This window comes from Heteronotia binoei, chromosome 3, assembly GCF_032191835.1.
Source record: "Heteronotia binoei isolate CCM8104 ecotype False Entrance Well chromosome 3, APGP_CSIRO_Hbin_v1, whole genome shotgun sequence".
In the NCBI taxonomy this organism is placed as follows: Eukaryota; Metazoa; Chordata; class Lepidosauria; order Squamata; family Gekkonidae; genus Heteronotia; species Heteronotia binoei.
In genome coordinates, this window is record NC_083225.1 from 158,416,724 (window position 1) to 158,433,522 (window position 16,799).

Here is a 16,799-nt window from a genome sequence, read left to right on the forward strand (position 1 = left end):
TACAAGTTGATGGGTTGTGAACTGACAGAGACTGACCAAGAGAGAGATCTTGGGATCGTGGTAGATAACTCACTGAAAATGTCAAGACAGTGTGCGATTGCAATGAAAAAGGCCAACGCCATGCTGGGAATTATTAGGAAAGAAATTGAAAACAAATCAGCCAGTATCATAATGCCCCTGTATAAATCGATGGTGCGGTCTCATTTGGAATACTGTGTACAATTCTGGTCACCGCACCTCAAAAAGGATATTATAGCATTGGAAAAAGTCCAGAAAAGGGCATTTAGAATGATTAAAGGTTTGGAACACTTTCCCTATGAAGAAAGGTTAAAACACTTGGGGCTCTTTAGCTTGGAGAAGCGTCGATTGCGGGGTGACATGATAGAGGTTTTCAAGATTATGCGTGGGATGGAGAAAGTAGAGAAAGAAGTACTTTTCTCCCTTTCTCGCAATACAAGAACTCATGGGCATTCAATGAAATTGCTGAGCAGTCAGGTTAAAACGGATAAAAGGAAGTACTTCTTCACCCAAAGGGTGATTAGCATGAGGAATTCACTGCCACAGGAGGTGGTGGCGGCTACAAGCATAGCCAGCTTCAAGAGGGGATTGGATAAAAATATGGAGCAGAGATCCATCAGTGACTATTAGTCACAGCATGTATATATATATTTTGGCCACAGTGTGACAGAGTTTTGGACTGGATGGGCCATTGGCCTGATCCAACATGGCTTCTCTTATGTTCTTATGTAAAGGTAAAACAATGTCCTTCTTATACCTAAAGAATACAAAAAGCACTCATTCTCAGAACTCAGTGAAGGAAAAAAAATACAGACAGAATGATATCTTGGGATAAATTAAACCTGGAAACTATCTTAAGAAGAAATTTAAGACTAGGACAAAGGAGTAGCCTTTCAGGGAAGAACTTAAAAAATTGGGGATCTATCTGAAGAGCCACTAACTCACAAACTCTCCTGGTTGAGGTAACAGCCATTAAGAAACAGAGCTGCCAAAAAACACACAGCAAAGGGTTCAAAAGGCTCGAGCATTAACTGTGCTAACACAAAAGATAGAGACCTTTGGGGCACTAAATGATCCCAGGGTGGGCAAAGATTAGCTAGCCTCTTAAGAAACCTCTTGGATAAATGGCAGGAGAAAAATGATTCTCCCTCTATTGATATCAAGAGATAGTGCCAGGTGAATCTTCAAAGAGTCCTAGTTTTCAGGTGTAATAATCAAACATAGCATGCAACGGGGTACTACCTAGTAAACACGTCCTCACCACACCAGAAGGAAAACTGCGACTACTTATACAAATAGGATTTCCTAGTATTAGGTCTCCTCCTTCAAAAAAAATTAAGTCTCTTTCTGAAGCCTCCAAGTCAGGGATGTTGAACTCATTTGTTATGAGAGCTGGATTTGACATAAATGAGACCTTGTCAGGCCGGGCTATGTGTGTCATAAAATGTAATGCCAGGTAGCGGACATATAAACTGTATAAAGAGGGCGCAGACAAACACAATTTTTTTTACTTAAAACATTTACATTCTTGCAATATTTTGTTTTACAATCTGATAAATGTCATCTCTTGCTATGACTTATTGCATCAAAAATGGCAGACAATGTCTGTGTCATACCAATCTTCAATATGCTGTTCAAGTGTGCACATCTATAAGTTGGAAACCTTTTGATTTATTGACATTCATTACAAAGATCCCATAGTCAATGCTTTGAGCCTCAGACTCAGATGAAAACATGAAGCAGCTGGGCATTGTGAGCTTTTGTACATAAATTGCTTCATATGCTGGCCAAGATTATGTGAAGGCGCCATGGCACAGACTGAGGGCTAAGTGCTTGTCTGCAAAACTATAGTCTTCTCCAGAAAAATAACTACAACTCCTATGTGGCAGTACAAGAACAGAGACAGCCATGTACAATGATTAGTATCAGCCTACTATCTGGAAAGTCTAAATTCAAGATCCCCAATCAAAGGAAAATGTGAAAGAAAAAGGAATGGAAATTTCCTAGGTAAACCTGGGCTACACACACACACTCAGCCTAATGCTAGCTTGTTGTTATTTCTCTTCTAAAAAGTTCACATACTTTCCTATTGAGAAAGACTGGAGGTCATGAATACAATGAAAAAGATGAGGGGAACCCAGCTGCACCCATAACAAGCCCAACAAATCTCCCTCCCTCTTTCTCTCTCTGTAGCAAGGCAGAAAGCTCATACCTTCAATAAAACATTGCTAGTCTTAAAAGTGCTGTTTGTATTTCTTCCTACGGTGAGGACTGGGCCAAGAACGCTGAAACTCTTTCCTTCCTTCCGCCAGGGCACAAGGAGAGGGAGGAACCTCAGCCAGGAAGGAAGAGAGACTGGGCTCAGTAGCTCTGCAGGGTAATTAGCTGAGTCTGGCAAACTTAATCACCCAGCAGAGCTATAGAGTCAGGTTCTTTCATTGGCTAGGGCTCCTCCTCTCTCCTCCTCCCTTTGGGGAAACAGAGGGCGGGGGAGAGAAGGAGCAAATAAAGGCTGCTTTGCTGGCAGGCTGATCGCTGGGGAGAAATACAAAATGGTGACTGAACACAGCAGGGAAGGGAGAATGAAGCAGACAACAGCCAGTTGCTGGAGGGCCTGATTGGAACCCTCTGTGGGCTGGATCTGGCCCGTGGACAGCAGGTTTGACACCCCTGCTCCAAGCCATTAGGTTGAGCTAATTCAGATCATGATCAAATACCTGATTGTTGCTGATTAAATCTGGTCAATTTGGCAGGGGAAGGAACTGGCCCCTGGAGATCTCCATAAGGCCTGGAAACTATATTTGACAAGATCAAAGGGGTGCTACCAGGATCACATCCAATCTCTCCCTCCTTGCTTTCTCTATTTCCCTGATAAGCTGCAGGAATGGTGGGAATGAGTAAAACAGGGCTCAATGCCAATGCAGCTGAAACGCATCCCCTAGAGAACCATTCTCTACTCCTGCTCAGAAACAAAACCTTACAGCCTTGTTTTCTCTCACAAAACACCATCCAGAACCCCCAGGGAGTAAAAAAGCAATTCTGGGTAAGTGTCCCTTATGGACCATTTATGGGAGAGTGTGCCAACCTTGCTCACTGTGTTGGTTCCCATGTTTAAACTTCCAGGGATGTGGATGGCCTGAATGGAAGCACTGAGCTTCACATAAAGAAAGCATGAAAGGTCTGGGAATAGAAAATCTGTACCATAAGCCACGAACCACAGCTGTATAACAAGATAGAAACAGAATTGCAGGGGTCACATCTGTAACCTAGCCATAGGCAAGACTGCAGTAGTAGAAGCCATGTATTCCAAAAGGCGCAGAATTTTCTAAACCAACTGCACCCAGTGAGACCTGAACTGTCTCACCAAGACAAAGATGGCCTGTACCTTTTTGGGAGGTAGAAAACTCTTTTCCACCAGGGAATCCAGCATAGCCCCAATAAACTGTAACCTCTGGGATGGGGCTAATCGTGACTTATCTCAGTTCACAAGGAGTCCTAATTTTTAACAGGCCTCCAGGACAAGAGTACAATGACTCAACAGTCAGTCCCTGGAATCGGCCACCAGCAACCAATAATCTAGAAATGGAAATAAAAAGCAAACCTGCATATGGAGAGAAGCAATAACTGGGGCTAAACACTTTGAGAATACCCTGGGTGCAGCAGCTAGACCAAAGGGTAGGACAGTATACTGAAAACCTCACTCCCTACATAAAAAATGCAAGAACTTCCGATGTTGAGGGTGAACTGATATATGAAAACAGGTATCCTTCAAAACAATAATGAACAACAATTCAATTTTTTAATAATTGTAAAATAGAAGGAACAAATGCCATACAGAACTTAGAAACATGAGGAAAAATGTTTCATCTTCTGAGGCCTAAGATGGGTCTAACTTGTCTATTAGGAACATACAAGAGAAGAAACCCTCAGATGCCTGTGACCAAATAATCTCCTTGAAGGCATCGTTATCAATTAGGAAGGCCAAAGCAAGACCCAAGACTGCTTGGTTGAAATCCCTTCAAAATAAAGAACAAGGGAGAATAAACTTAAATTCTAATTTGTAACCAAATCTAACCCAATTGTCTGAAGTAATAGCCTCTCACAGGCTGCAACAAATTGAGCTAGCCTGTCCCTGAACTTAACAGGGGTTGACTACTATTCTGGTCAGAAGTGAAATGAAATTGCCTCTCTGGAAGAGGGTAGCTGCTGGTTCAATCTAGGCCGATCGGAACTTTTACAACTAAGGTATCCATGTTGTGAGGTAAATGGTTTATGGATAGGATACTGAGACCCCAGGGGGCCAGAAAAAGCGGTAGTCCCTTTGATACCGACGCCAGGGCTGTCTTTGCTTAAACTGAAAGATTGTGACACACCTAGGGACTTAGCTGTCTGCTTGTTTTTTCTCTATCAGGGAAAGCTTCTCAACCATCCTGGAAGAGAACAATGTGGAACCTTTGAAAGATAGGTCCTCAACTTTAAGCCTGGTCTCCATAGGCAATGGCATTGGTCTTAACCAAATATACTGTCTGAGTACAATGGAGCTTGCCAAGCCCCATGCAGCCAAATCCGCAGAATGCTATCCCTCATTAACCAGCTGCTTCAACAGTTTAATGGCCCCAGTATGCAGAACTTTAGTGAGGAGATGCTTATCTTCAGGCAGGAGTTCTAAGAATGGAAGAATCCTTTCCTATAAGAAGAGCTGGTAACCAGACATAGTGGTTTTGTAGCTAGAGATTTTGAAATCCAGTGCTGCTGAAGAATATAATTTCTGAACCAGGCCATCCAGTTTTCTCCTCTTTCTATCTGTGAAAGCGCCCTCCTTGTGGCCCTCTGGCTGCATCTCTTCCATCACCAAGGAGGATGGTGGAGGATGAGTCGCCTTAAGATCTGACACACTACTCTCCACACTTTAGGACTGCAGCATTGGCAGGCCTTACATGTAGAGACCTTATGACCTCACCAAAAGAGAACAGACAGAGCATTTCTTGAAAAGAGACTTCTAAGCCATGGAAAAGAACTGAAGCCAATGTAGTTTCAAAAGATTTGGAACAAATCCTCTCAAATGGAGACTCCATAAACCATTACCTTCTTTGGCGGCAAAAGGAGGATGCTGGGGGTGCTACTACACAGGAGCATGTGGTCCCTGCTGGGAACAAGCTTTTGGCTCTGGCATGCAGTGCTCCCCTGGAAGGTTTTAACTGTAAAGACCTATCTGATGGCAGGCCTGCTCATGCATATGTGGCACTGCACAGACGATCCATGATGGAAAATGTAGTTGCAATACCTCTTTTATCACTTAAATCACTACTGATGTTAACTAACAGCACAATCCAAAAGGGGAGGGGAGTCTTTTGGGAGCAGACGAGCTGCTACGTGGGAGCAGGAAGGATTTGCACTGACGTATGACTGGCGCCGCCACAGTGGAGGGAAGTTACGTGGGCGGGGGGCCACCTGAGCACCGCTCCATCAGACAGCAGCGGTGCCTGAGGGCTGCGTCCAAGCGTGGGTGGAAGTGAGGTGGAGCGCGGCATTCAGGTGGAGGAGGGGGTGGGGTTGGGGGCGCGGTCAGGCTTGGGCAGCTTCTTGAGCAGTTTGGCCCATGACACGCCCCCCCCCCGAGAGGTGCAACGTTATGCCTCCAAAAACAGTGGCGTGTCCCATAAGCACTCGTTGAAACCAAAAACAAAGGTTGCCTCTGCTGCTGCGGAAGCTCGCAAACCCCTTAGGGAGCGGATTGATTGCCTCGCCAATCCCCTCGCGCCTCGGGCTGATGAGCCCCCTCCCCAGCACCCAATCATGGTCTCCCCACTCCTAGAAATACTTCTGCTCTGGCCTCGCACAACTCAGCTGTTCGGGAGAGGAGCGCGTGGCAGGAAGTTCTGCCGGTGAGCTCCCGGCCAAACAGACTTAGAGTGAGGGACAGGCAGGAATGTTGGTGATGGGTTTTGCACTGCATGGTTGCTTTGACAATATATTTGACTTGCGAGGGGGAGAGTCTCTGACAGCAGGAGGTTGTGAGGGGATCGCCCCCACCCCCACCTCGCCACCAAGCCAGGCTTCTCGTGCGCGCATGCCCAGCCTCACTCCTGTTCCCTCCCCCATGTTGGTGAGACGTCTCTCCTTTGCCTTTGATGGTCTGCTCATCATTGGCTCCCTTCTGTTTGAGGGTGGGTTGGGGATGGCTATCAGCCTCTCTGGGGCTGCCTCTCCCCATCCCTGACTGTCATGAGCTGCAGTGCATGCACCAGGACTGGCTAATGGGGGGGAGAGTGGGCTGGCCCTCCCCGCCGGCTGCCTCCACCTCCCTTGCGTGCCTATGCCAGCAGCACTGCCATAGCGACCGTCTCCCTCATGGCAAGCTACGCCTCTCCCCTCCAGCGTGCCGAAGTCCTCAGGAAGTCTACTAGTGGCGTGGCAGCTACGCCATGGCCGGCCACCACTTATGTCTGGATTGGGCTGTAAAAGTAGTAATAGTCACACAGTAAGAAATATTAATGCTTACCTTATGTGCAGGCACCAGATTAACTAAAACTGTATCCAAAAGCTCCTGGGATACTGTATCACCTTCACAAATAATGGAGCTCATCAAATCCACCATATGCATATGAACCTTCTGATTATGGCCATTGCTGAAAATAGAAAAGTTTCTTTTCAAGTCAGCAAAGCAAAATGATTTATAGCAGCTAACACACACAGTTAATTTTAGGAACAAACACTTTTTGACTAATTATTGTATGGATCTAAAAGGAAACAATAGTTACTTTTAAAAAACGCTCCTCTAAACAGTAAAACAAACTTGATTTATTACTCCTGTTTTCTAAAATTGCAATACAAAACTGTTAGTGCAAAATTATTAACATCAGAATGTTTTTCATAGCACTGGAAATTAGATCAATAGTTTAAATATTAGCCAGCAGTTTTGTTGAAGTTAGTAGAGATATAACCAGCAACAGTCTACCTCCAATCCATAAACTAGACTACCGCTGTTCAGCTCTTGTGGTCAATACCAAGCACAGTGTCCATACAACAATTCATGATCAACTTTAACATATTATTTAAAAGGTTCCATATACACCATTTTGTGTATGTTGTCTCATTAGGGCAAGAGGTGTCTAAAAATGTTTAGTAAATTACTACAGCAAATTAAGCAAATTCATTAATGGCAGGAAAAGCTGCAGTCACCAGGTCATCTAAAAATTTGATGCCTAACAGTTTAAAATATCCTTTTGGTCCCACCATCATGAACATAACATAAAGATACTCACTTGATTACAGAAAACAATGTTCTGTATAATTGTGTAAAAATTTCATTACTATCTTCTAGTTCAAAGCATATGTTGTAAGACTTAACCCAGGCAATGTTCTGTATAGAAAAAAAGATAAGGGTAACTGGAACTTCTCAGAAATTAACAAGCACAGTTAACAGTTTCAGATGAACGTAGCTATCTTTTGCATTATAAAAAGCCACCAGCATTTTATTTTTAAAAATGTTAATGGTGTAGAGGTTTGGTGGCCAAAACAAGCTTTGTACACAATCATTTATCTCTTCAGGTAAAGATATCAGGTGTTGAGAATGCTTTTTTTCATCTAAGACCCTAGAATAATTGTCTGACACATCATAAGGCATCTCCATTTATACTAGTTGTAAATTGTTTTAACTTACCTCAAGTAAATAAAAATATCTATTGAACTGCGGGCTTTTTGTGTCTTCTAATCCTTTCAGCTGTCTTGTTATGAACATAAATATATCCTGAAACAGAAAATACAGTAATTTACTTCACACATGACAATACATATGTATTAGTTCTATTACATAATCACTTCAACTGAAAGATACTTTTCTACAGACTAGTAAACTTATAACATGTTTAACTAACCTCTTCTTCTCACAATCAAAGTCTGAAGCGCATAAAAAGACAGAAAATATTAGGAATGTCAACCAAGAGCCTGCAGCATGAATTTTCAGATTCATTCATTTTATTTTGAGACAAGATCAGATTCTGAGTTTTCCCATGCTATAATAAATAATGTTGATAGAAGAAAACCTCACTCCTGGATTCTTTTTGTTGAAAAAAATAATCCATGTTCTTTTCTTCCCCCTCTCTGAATCGGCATCCATTCAGCAAAACCAATGTTTTAATGTTATTTTAGTATGAAACCATATTGAATATGCTAAAGCTTTCAACATTTGGTATTCCCAAACCATGTGCTTGTACTGGGTACAAAACAGTGCATATCTATACAGGAAAGCACAAATTTTCCCGAAGGAAAAATATGCAGCTGCCTGTCGCCCTTCTAAAGCTATGGCCTGAAAGTAACTGTTTTCCAGGTTGCTACTACAGCACCCAACTAGCTACATAGGTGCCACGAAGAAGTACAGTACTATTTCCTCCCAGAAAAACTGCTAGACTCACTATAGGAGCCCACAGGGATACTATACCCATCTGTTTCAGCTCTGTAGTAGTGAGCATCTTTAGCAGAGATTTTTCAGAAGAGATCAAGAATTGGAACTGCCAAAGCAGCACAAAAGTCATAAATATTTCACATATGGACAAAAGCTATGGTTTCAACAAAGATTTCCTCACTGTTAAAAAATCAGAAACAACTACAAGCTAGGCAGTCCTTACTTCATAATTCATCTTACTTTGTAATTCTGCTCTAATTGCCCCTTTATGTTTAGTTGGACAACAAACAAATTCCCCAGGAAGCTTTGCAACAGATATCAAAATTTAGAAAAAGTAACTTGGTTGTTGTTTCATTAAATCTTTCGTATAATGGCGAGGACCATCAAAGCGAAAAATGCCATTAATATCGCAAGGTAGTGCCATTAAACATAATCAAATTTGCTTGTTTCACTTGGGTACACATCCAAGGCCAACCAGGATAGCTTATAGGCACAAAAATGCAAAATAAAATGTCATATTATCAAAGCTCTTGAGAGAATTAAAACAATTTCTTCATCAGAACCAATTTAAATAAAAATTTTACAGAGATGGCCACCAGGGGGCTTTCCCCCTACGCCAATGCTTTTCCATTCCAGAAGTGGAGAACAAGTCTACACAGTGCAATGCCAAGCAAGAGCAGAAAGCAAGATCAGAGGAATGGTTTCCAAAAAAGCTTCCCTTGTAATTATTCTTTTTGAAAGGTTATGTTAGAAATTATTGAATTGCAGGTGGCACACAGAAAATCTAGTAAAAAGGGTCTGTAAAAATAGATTTAATTTCTTCTTCCTTATACATATTAGAAAAAAACACTTTTAAATACATTGTAGGCAATTTAGCCCATTTATTTATAATGTGCATTGTTGTTTAATATACATGGCACTTTATAGAGTAACAAGATGAATGATACATCCCTATCCCAATGAACTTGCAATCTAATTTTAAATTAAGGGGGTGACAAAGAGAGAGGAGAGGAGCAAGGAATAAAAAGAAGGAGCAAGAATAAAAATGGATGAATAGTAATATAAAATCAGAGTTCGTTTTACTACCTGGGATGATAATCTTCATGCAGCAGTCTACTGCTCACTTACTCTAATCTAGTCCTGTATAATTAAAAGGAGTTCTCCAGACCCAGAGAAACACAGACTGTGCCTTAAGCAGCCTTCATGTTATCAATACAGTAAAGAGACCTACAGCTAACTACCTGGTCTCATATCTAATAGGTTCATCTGGATCAACAGCAAATATATGTGGAAAGAGGTATGAATAAATGATAACGGGTCCATCGGCCAGTTATCATTTACTCATACCTCTTTCCACTTATATTTCACTTGGACTTTCACATGGATTTGTGGGATTGGAGAGCAGATTTTCCAGGAGGACAGGCTATCAAAGTTTGGATAAACTGTCATATTATAGTCCCAGGACAGCATTTGTTTCTAACTGCATGGTTTACAGAAAGATACACCTGCAGACGTACTCGATGCTTGCTTGCTAGGAAACTAAATTAAAAAGACAGAAGGGTGGTAGGGTGCCAATTAATGGCTTAGTATTTAGATCTAGATTGGTTAATATGCATTAAGTTGGGTCTCCTAATTGCAATTTTTTGTTTCAAGTGTATTTATAAATTCTGATAATTTGTGGTTCATCTCTCCACTATCTAATATATTCTGTGATGATTTAGAGTTTTATTTTATTTGTTCATGTTTCACCACTATTTATTTACCTGTTTATATTGTTTTCTATAGCTATGACAGTTTTGTATTCATGCTTTTAAAATATGTATTCCTGTATCATTCACCTGATTCAGTTTGCAGTTTGTAATTTCTATGTTCAACAGTCAGAATCTTTTTAGAAACTGTAATGTATTCTACTATAGGAAGAAAATAAAAATAGAGCTAAATAAAGCTAATTGATAACTCTAGCTACTTTGGTGAAAATTTTAAGCAAAAAACCAATATACTTAAAGTGAAATGAAGAATGTAATACAAGGCAGCCTCATTGTTCCCCCAAAACGTTGTCTATATGAAAAGGAGTCTGAGTAATTCATTCAACATTCAAATCAGAAGCAAATTCCAACTACACATGGATATAAAACAGGGCAGAAATAATTCATTGTGCACCCTGCCACACACACACACACTCTCTTGCATCATTGGAGTCAACAATTTTCAAAGAACTGGATCCCCTAAAATAGATGGTACCAAGCTTTAATATTATGATCAATGTTAAAATAGACCGGGAGAGGTTGGAATACTTGAGAGCACCTAATAGATACAAGGAAGAAGCACTGGAACTTAGAAACTTAGAAGCACAACAGCCACAGTACACTGCAAAAATCTGATATTTCAGAAGAGAGCTGAGGTGAGCAACAACAGTCCATGATGCATAAAATGTATTTTATTCTCCTCAGGTGGTTTTTCCAATATAAAAGATGCAGCTGCTCTGCTTTAAGGCAGAGGTGTTGAGCTCATTTGTTATGAGGGCTGGATCCGACATAAATGTCACTCTGTCAGGCTGTCCCATAAAATGTAACATGTACCGCAGATGTAAACTTTGTAAAGATTATTTCAGATGCTGAATGGCAATAGAAGGCTTGATTGGATTTGATGTAATATGCAGAGGGGTAGTAAGCATAGAGATATCAGCACTGGTAATGAGACAAGAAACCTAGGTCTCATTTTGGTCCAGGAGGATTTAATCCAGGAGGAGACAAAGAATAAGTAGAAATAAGCCTAAAGAAGTGAGCAGTGACTAGTCGTGAAAGCTCATACCTTACTACAAAGGTTGTTAGTCTTTAAGATGCTACTGGACTCTTACTCTTTTTACTGCTATTAGAAACCACAACGTTAAAAAAAAAACCAGTGGGGGAACATTTTAACCTTCCAGGACATTCAACTGCTGACCTAAGAGTAGCAGTTCTCTTAAAGGGAGATTAGAAAGAAGGACTGCTGAATTGCAACTGATAATGAAGCTCAAGACAATGCATCTTCCTGGACTGAATTGAGACCTAGGTTTCTTCTCTTGTTACCAAAGCCTGCTATTGTCATTTCGCATCTGAAATCACTTCACTCTCCAAGATATAAGGACTGATGGACTCATATTCTAGCTGTATCTGAAGAAGTGAGCAGCGACTCATGAAAGCTCATGCCCTGCCAAAAATTTTGTTAGTTGTTAAGGTGCTACTGAACTCTGGTCCCTTCCATTAATAAAGACTGCAGGCTGTGCTGTTAGGTTTCTTTCCCCCTCCAATCTATTAGAACTGGAAAGGGGGATCTCTCTCTCTTTTTCACCCTCCCCCTTTCTCTGAAGAAGTGTGCACATACACAAAGTTTATACCTGGAATAAAACTTTGTTAGGTCTTAAAGGTGCTCTCTCTCTCCTTCCCTCCCTACTGGACTCTTGCTCCCTTCCACTAATAAAGATTGCAAGCTGTGCTGATATGTTCCCCCCCCCCCCCACATCTGTTAGACCTGGAAAGGGGGATCTCCTTCTCTCTCATGCTCTCTCTGGCTATCTCTCTGGCTCCTCCCTCCCTCCCTCTGAAGAAGTGTCCTTGCACACAAAAGCTTATACCTGGAATAAAACTTCGTTGGTCTTAAAGGTGCAATGGGACTCTCTCTCTCTGGCTCTTTCCTTCCCCTACCCTTCCTCCACAAAGGAAAAGAAAGGGAAGGAGAACTCAGCCAATCAAGGGAAGGGAGGCCTGGCTTTCTTTCTCCCCTCTGTGAAGCAGGAGAGGTGAGAGCTAGACAAAAGTAAGATGCAATGCAGGAAGCAAACAAGCCAGTTGCTTATGGGACAGATAGGAGCCCTGAAGGGACTGGTTTTATAGAGTTTATCCCAGGGGTGTTGAACTCATTTGTTGTGAGGGCTGGATTTGACACAAATGGGACTTTGTGAGGCTGAGCCATGTGTATCATAAAAGGTAGCGGATATATAGACTTTATAAATGACACAGATAAACACAATTAAAGACATTATTTTTTAACTTAAAATACAAATATGCTTAAAACTCTTGTGATATTTTGTTTAAAATGGAAAGGTGGGGGAATAGTGGGACTTGGCAATGCAATTTTAAAAATAAACATCAAGAAAAAGGATCACAGAGAAACTAAAATAAAAAATGCTCTGAGCCCAGGAAAACCTGAAATGGCTGGGCATTGCAAGCTTCCCCACCCCCATCTACTCAGATTAGTGATGGCTGTCCACTGTAGTATCCACATTTGGCTGTGGGTTTCCAGGTTAGAATACTCACTAGGCAGCAGTTCTCAGGTCCATTCAGCAGAGACAAACTGGCTCAAAGCATCAAGCCTTTATTTGCAAGGAGCTTCAACAGGCCATAAATGCTGCAAAAGTGAAACTGCTTGATCTCCACTCCACTGAAATATACTGCAGCACAGACAAAGTTGCAAGGAAAACACAATGGGTTTTCCATTAAGGTCTCTGGGTCCAAACATCTGGGTGCAGAGACCTTAATGGAAAATCCATTCCACATTTTCTTTGCAGCTTTGCAAGGCCAGAAGAGCTTCCAGCAGAACTAGGCAAAGATAAGGCAGAAGGAGCTGGGAACATTGTCAACAGCCTTGGAGCTTCAAAGGTTGAAGGCCCTGGGGGGTGGGGGGTGAGAATTGCCATGGGCCTGATCGAAGCCCTGTGTGGGCTGCAGGTCAGGAGTTTGACAGTCCTGGTTAATGCAGAAAGAAAGCATTCCACTGCTGGAAGCTTCCTCAGAACACAATGTGTTTATATACTCAGTTTTTCTGGCCATACCCACATGCAAATGTCATAGCTGGCAGGGCATAACCATGGAAGGTAGGCACAGAGCAGAAACGTGGATGAAGGCTGTTCAATATAAAGGTAACTGTGATCATGGATCCAGAATGTCCAAAACAGAAGCCAATAATGGAAGCAGTTTTTTCCCTACTACAATCAAAACAGCAAACTCCAACCATACTGTACAGTGCAAGAACTAAGTCTAGAAAGTAAACTGCCTAGCTCATCCATGCAAATGTCACAGTCATGTTCACTCACTACTGGAAACTGCCATTTTTCACAGCCTGCACTAAGACAGCCTTATAATAAAAACTGCAAAAAGCAGTCAACAATTAAGATCATTTTAAATTTATGTTCATTTTAATCTATCATTTTAAAATTCTGTACTCCACCTTAACTCACAGCAAGAAAGGCAGGCTAGAAATGAAGTAAATAAATACAAATCTATACACCCAAAGTTTCAGAAAAGAACAGAACTGCAGATAATGCACCATAATAAAACTGAATGCTGTAAACCTGAGTGCTGGTTTCTGTCATTTGGACATTGCATGCTACAGAAACAAGGTCACTTAAATTTCATACACAGGCCAAATTATTTTAGACTTTGTGCAGGTCAAAAATATGACAATGATTGGACAAAATTGCTTTGCCTTTTGACAGCAGACAATGCATATTATTTAAACAAATTATGGAAAAATAATAAATAATCCACACACAAACCGATTTTAAAATCAATTACATACGTAATTGGGGTGGGTTCTGCTTGTTAAGACCAGTTTCAGTTCAACACAGCTAGTGAACCTTGGCATTACCGCAAAGTACACTCAACTAGGCAAATGTTTCATCTGCAGGCCTTATTAATATCTCCTATTTTTCTTCCTAGGTCATCACAATGTACTTGCAAGAATTCTGAAGTGGCCAGATGTGCAAAATGACCATGTAGCCTTTGAGGAGCACTTGGGGCAGCTTTCCTGATTGTAACTGTGCTATTATCTAGTAAGAAACTCTTTAGAGATAAATATTAAGACTGTGAAACTCCAAGCCTAAAAACACTTTTCATAAAAGTAATGTCAGATTATTGGGAGTTCATTTCGAACAGTGTACACATAACTGGACAATGTTCACAATAACTTCTCTCTGTTGTCACTGTAACAATAATTTAATTCAGAAAACAGAATTTAAATTCTTGTGAAAATTATCTAATCTATATTTTAATATCTGTACAGTGTAAAGCTTGCAGCTGAAGAGTGTGAATATATCAACTATTTGTATTTCCTTGTAAACATAGAATAACATCACATATTCAGATTCAGAGAAGATAGACACCACCTTACCTTAAGTTTATCTGGTGAAGTATATGGTGCTTCAGGAGCATATATTCTAAAAATATCAGCAAGACAGCATGCTACAAGCAAGCGAACATCTTTATCAGGATGCTTAAGGAAAAAATCAGAAGCAAGATGTAAAGCAAGATTAAGATACAGCTCCTTTTCTTCTTCAGAATCCTGGTCCATATCCATGAAGGTTTTTACAACCATCTGTCACAAAAAAAAAAAAAAACAAGTTCCAAGATAAGCAACATTCTAGAAACAAGTGTACTTTCAAATCCAGACAAGAGACAGATCATTAAAACTCTGAGTTGTCAACTATGTTGAAAATGGCAGAATAAAAAATTTGTGTGAAAAAAACCTGTATTTCCCTTCATAATAACCTATGTTTGTATTATCATTTTTCTGAAGAACTAAAGCGGATTGGAATTTTCCTGAAAAACTACAATCAACTAACGTGACTATTCTTCCACAATAAAAATAAGAACCTGGTTAATTTATGAGAACTTGTTTTAAAGTCAACACAGTTTGCTTTTCGGTATTTATATCCTACTCTTCCTCCGAAAAACTTAGGATAGTATACTCTATGAGCGGTTTTTCCTACTTTAGTTTCAAAACCATCCTAGTTGAAATATTGAGCTGAGATACAGCAACTGTCCAAAGGCTAGCCAATGAGTTTTGGGGCTGAAAACTAATCTCAATCCAAGCCATTCCATCAAACCAAATCCAACATTACATTCACTACATCACAATGGCATACCATTCTGAGAATATTGCTATATTTTATTTACTGCAATTTAAAAAAAAAATAAACTAATTACGTTTCTCCCCAGTTTCCATGTTAACTTACAAAGCAATATACCACCAGTTTCATGCTGCCTTTATCAGCAGTGTATGATTTCCCAGCAAAATGTCCATAAGACTAATATTTTTATTAGTGTACACAGTACAAGGTTTAACAGCTAGCTGACTTCAAGCCCACAACTATAATTCTTAACTGCCTTTAAACATTAAAATACTTAAAACCTTATTGTAGGGAGATTTAATTAAAAAGCAAAGATTGCAATCACATTTCAGCCTCCAGTTTCTCACTAGAAACAGATCTCCTCTGCAGACACAGAAGACATCAGTTAATTACCATATTGATCATTTTAATGATCATTTTACATTGCAAGATTTTGTTATCACTTAACATGACGAAAGCACTCAGACAGCTTATTCATGCTTCATGCAAACTATAAGGCAAAAGATCAGCCGTTAATTTAGAATCAAAAAAAGACAAAGTATAAGATATTGATTCGAACACACTGCATTCTATTATTTTGAAATAATCTCTCAAGTAGCAAGTCATGTACATCATAACAAAGGCAATAAAGATTACAGATGTTTTTATTCAACACTGTAAGAATTGAAAGAAATTATCTTGACTATAGGGCAAAATTAATGTATGCAGGACACAGTTCCAAGAAGTATTCATTTAGCTGTAAATTTTAATCTTGAATTTTCTCCAAAGAGTTCAGGTTAGTATATGTGACTTCCCTCCCTCAGTCTATCTCCATAACAGTCCTACCATGTAGGTCAGGCTGAGAAAGACTGTGTGACTGGCCAAAGATCAACCACTTAACTTTACAGTTGAGTGGAGTTTTGAATTTGAGTCTCCTAGTACATTATAGTCACTACACCACACTGGCTCACAGATTAAAATTTACAAATACAGCTTATCTGTTTATGGTCTCTACTAGCTCTGATTTACACTGATAATTCAGTTAACTACCAACAGGGCTAAGTCAGGGTTGCCAGCTTCCTGGTGGACCCTAGAATTCTCCCAGAATTACAACTTATCTCCAGACTGCAGAGATCAGTTCCTGCGGAGAAAAAGGCAGCTTCAGTGGGCAAACTCTAAAGTATACTGTAGAGTCTACGTGAAATCCCTCCCCAAATTCCCCTCTCCATGGGCACTGCCCCCAAATCTTGATGAATTACCAAAACTGGAGGTGGCAAAGCCACAGCAGAGGTATGTTAGGGGCAAGTGAGACTGATATATCTACTGCAAACACTCTTGATAAAGAGCTAGTTTGTATTTTTGCTACTATAGGCATCCAGTATACATGGGGAGCATAAGGTGTATGCATACTGAAATGCATGATGAATGTTCAGACATGGTGAATGTTGTAATCATGTATGACTTGTATTCATGTATCTACAAATTCTTCCACTATTCGGTAAGTTTTTCACT

General features: G+C 40.4%; 1 protein-coding gene across 1 annotated transcript in view; it reads right to left on the reverse strand.

The window, feature by feature from the left end:
* PDS5B (PDS5 cohesin associated factor B) overlaps positions 1–16,799 on the reverse strand; it is a 98,345-nt gene that overhangs the window by 58,966 nt on the left and 22,580 nt on the right. Inside the window, exons 3-6 of the mRNA XM_060234711.1 lie at positions 14,570–14,773; positions 7,682–7,768; positions 7,284–7,381; positions 6,521–6,647 (exon numbers count right to left, since the gene is read on the reverse strand). Of these exons, the coding sequence (XP_060090694.1) occupies positions 6,521–6,647; positions 7,284–7,381; positions 7,682–7,768; positions 14,570–14,773 (516 nt within the window). The remainder of the gene's footprint in view (positions 1–6,520; positions 6,648–7,283; positions 7,382–7,681; positions 7,769–14,569; positions 14,774–16,799) is intronic.